General features: G+C 31.6%; 1 protein-coding gene across 1 annotated transcript; it reads right to left on the bottom strand.

The window, feature by feature from the left end:
- Positions 1 to 559: 559 nt before the first annotated feature.
- LOC110116567 lies at positions 560 to 2,252 on the bottom strand. Its single transcript, XM_020850207.1, has 2 exons — positions 1,571 to 2,252; positions 560 to 633 (listed from the first exon to the last, which is right to left on the bottom strand). Exons 1-2 carry the CDS (start codon positions 2,250 to 2,252, stop codon positions 560 to 562), a joined length of 756 nt encoding a protein of 251 aa, XP_020705866.1.
- Between the last annotated feature and the right edge of the window lie 528 nt (positions 2,253 to 2,780).

Genomic DNA, 2,780 nt, shown 5'->3' with positions numbered 1-2,780 from the left:
GACATTTCCCACATGGTCCTTTTTCATTCATTCAATATGATGCAATTGACTTATTTACTTTATATACCTTAGGAGTTTCATAATATTTTTAGATTTCTTATATGCATACTCCTTTTATTTTAGCCTGAATGCGATTAGGCTCTTTAAGGATAAATTTTTTTCTACTTATAGCTAAATAAAAATTTAGGCCAACGTAGAAATCTAAATGACCCTAAGAAATAAGCTTCAGAACATTGAGGGTCTCAAGCATTCAAATTATGTATTATCTTCCTTGCTAGGCACCTCCTTACTTACAGGTCCTAGAAGACCATCTAACATACTATTGTGGAGCTCTATCTAGAAGATGTTGTACAATCTCTAGAAAAAAAATCTATTTTTTATGCTAAGTTTTTAAACTGCTTCATATCATTTATACATACAAGGTCAATCCAAATGCATTGCATTATAAATAAATTAAATTAATTGCATTCTTAGCACAATTACTCTACATAAGTAAAATGGGTCAATTAAAATTTTCTTTAGATGTTGATCCCAATTTTTCAAAAACATAAATAACAGACTACCCATCTTTCATAAAGATTGGACTCATGGTTTTAAAATGCATATGTGATTTAGCTGGCACTCCAATACAGGCTGAGATAAGCCAAGATTTGTATTAGTTAGATTCAAGCTACTATTATATTGTGCCCAAATTAGATTTAAGATTCGGGACAGACTCAAAATCATAAGTCTCAAACATCTAAAATTTAATATCAAAATTTTAATAAAATATCATCTCATTAAAATATTTTCTAATCCAAAATGTAAAGCCTAACACATAGGTTAGATTGAGACATTTCTAAATTATTTTAGAATCATAAAATGTCTAAAACATCTCATTCTTTTCCTCCAAAATAGGTGCTCAAAATTGATTCATTCTTTATTGAAATTCTTACCTCGTTCCTTTCATATCACTCCTTGAAGATCCCAAATAAATTTTTTATCATTATTTTAATCAAAAGTATTCGTAGTAAACTCAAAGCTCATACGAGATTCAAGACCCCAGAAAAGTAATATCTCATTCTACATAGCTCTTAAATTGAATGGCGAAAGGAAAATTATCCTCTTTGAGAAAAAAATCAAGATCAATCATTATCTTCATATTCAAATGATTGATGATAAATAATATATACTTTCCTTTGGACACTATATCATTTATTATTACAATTTTGATTATGAAATTAATGATAATACATTTAGATTATGATAGCTAAATATTTAATTGAACATCATTTTGACCATTGGAATTTTATGTAATTCTTTCTTTAATTAACTATGCTAGTCATAATGAAGTTTGTAGTTTTATAAAATGAACTCATTAGAGAATGATAATTTTACCTTCCAATGTGATATATCATTCATAATGACGTGTTTGCCTAAAAACTGAAAATTTAAAAATCAAATTTTCAAATATATATACATATATACATACATATATACATATATAAAATCAGAAATTGCTCTGTACTTTTCAACAAAGCTCGCAAACAATTTTTTTTTTTTTTTTTTTTTTTTTTATGACAATGCATACAGAAAAGCGGAATGTCCTCAAAAACCACCGATTGAACATAACCCGTTTCCACAGAACCAACCCAAATTTTATCAGGGTAATTTTTCGTAACATCCAATTCCACCATGATACGCGCCATGGACGGACGAGAACCAGAAGCAGTTGCCATATCCGACTTGAGGGGTTTACCGAAAAGAGAACCTAATCCAGAAAGAATTCTAGGAGAGAACAAATGAGGTCTAAGAAAAGGGAAAGAAACCCAAATCGGCACAATAGGGGACTCCACCTCAATGTCCAAATTTGGAGACCATTTCACCACTTTCATGAGACAATTTTTCACAAAGTAAGATCTATGGGAAAACATACGGCAGTAATCAAAATCGTTCACTAACTTTATCAAAACGTTCCTATGATTAAGAACAGTGACTGAAAATTCTCCAATAAGCTTTAAATTAAAGCAAAAATTCTGAATCGCGTCCACCGGCGGACGCCGACCCGGAAAACGGCCAACCAAGGCGAAATCAAAAGGGGCCGCAAGGGAACGAATTTCCTCCTCAGAAATAAGCAGAGCCGGCAAACCACGATGGGTAGAAACGCATAAATCAGGAAAAGTAGTAGAAATACCAGATAAAGCGTCTCTAAAGGAAAGAGGCGCAGCCGCCCCCTTCAGGAATCCGGGATCGCGAAGGCGAATGGTAGCCATGATGCAAAAACCAGAAAAACTGAAGAAAGAAGGGAAGGAACAGCCACCAAACGCCCAAAATCATGGTGACGGCGGAAACCCTAGCAGAGGAAGTAAAAGGCGAAAGGAAACCATCGTGATGATTTTGCGAAAGCTCGCAAACAATTTGTTTTCAAATAATCCACTCATTTAGCCTGCGAGGAATGGAATATTCTTATATCATATACTTTATTGTGAAAATTTTCAACTGTTCTACGCCCCATATTTTTTTTCTCGTTTTCCATGAAAAAAAAATTATTATCTCACTACTTTTATCTATACTTACTAAATTTTTGTACAATGCTGAAAAGTAAAAAAACATGCTTTACCGACTCAAATTTTCTAGCAAATAATAATAATTAATAATAACTAATATACAATTTATAATACTAAGATATCAAATGTAATAATAAAGAAGAAATACACTACGAAAAAAATTAATATAGTGAATGCAAATCTTCTTAATTAAACTTTAAATCAGTAAGAAACCCTACAGAAAAAATGCAATTT

The sequence above is a fragment of the Dendrobium catenatum genome, unplaced genomic scaffold (genome assembly GCF_001605985.2).
Source record: "Dendrobium catenatum unplaced genomic scaffold, ASM160598v2 original_scaffold_76227, whole genome shotgun sequence".
NCBI lineage: Eukaryota > Viridiplantae > Streptophyta > Magnoliopsida > Asparagales > Orchidaceae > Dendrobium > Dendrobium catenatum.
The sequence above is the reverse complement of the archived record's forward strand: the minus strand, read 5'-3'. Positions and strand labels throughout refer to the sequence as shown.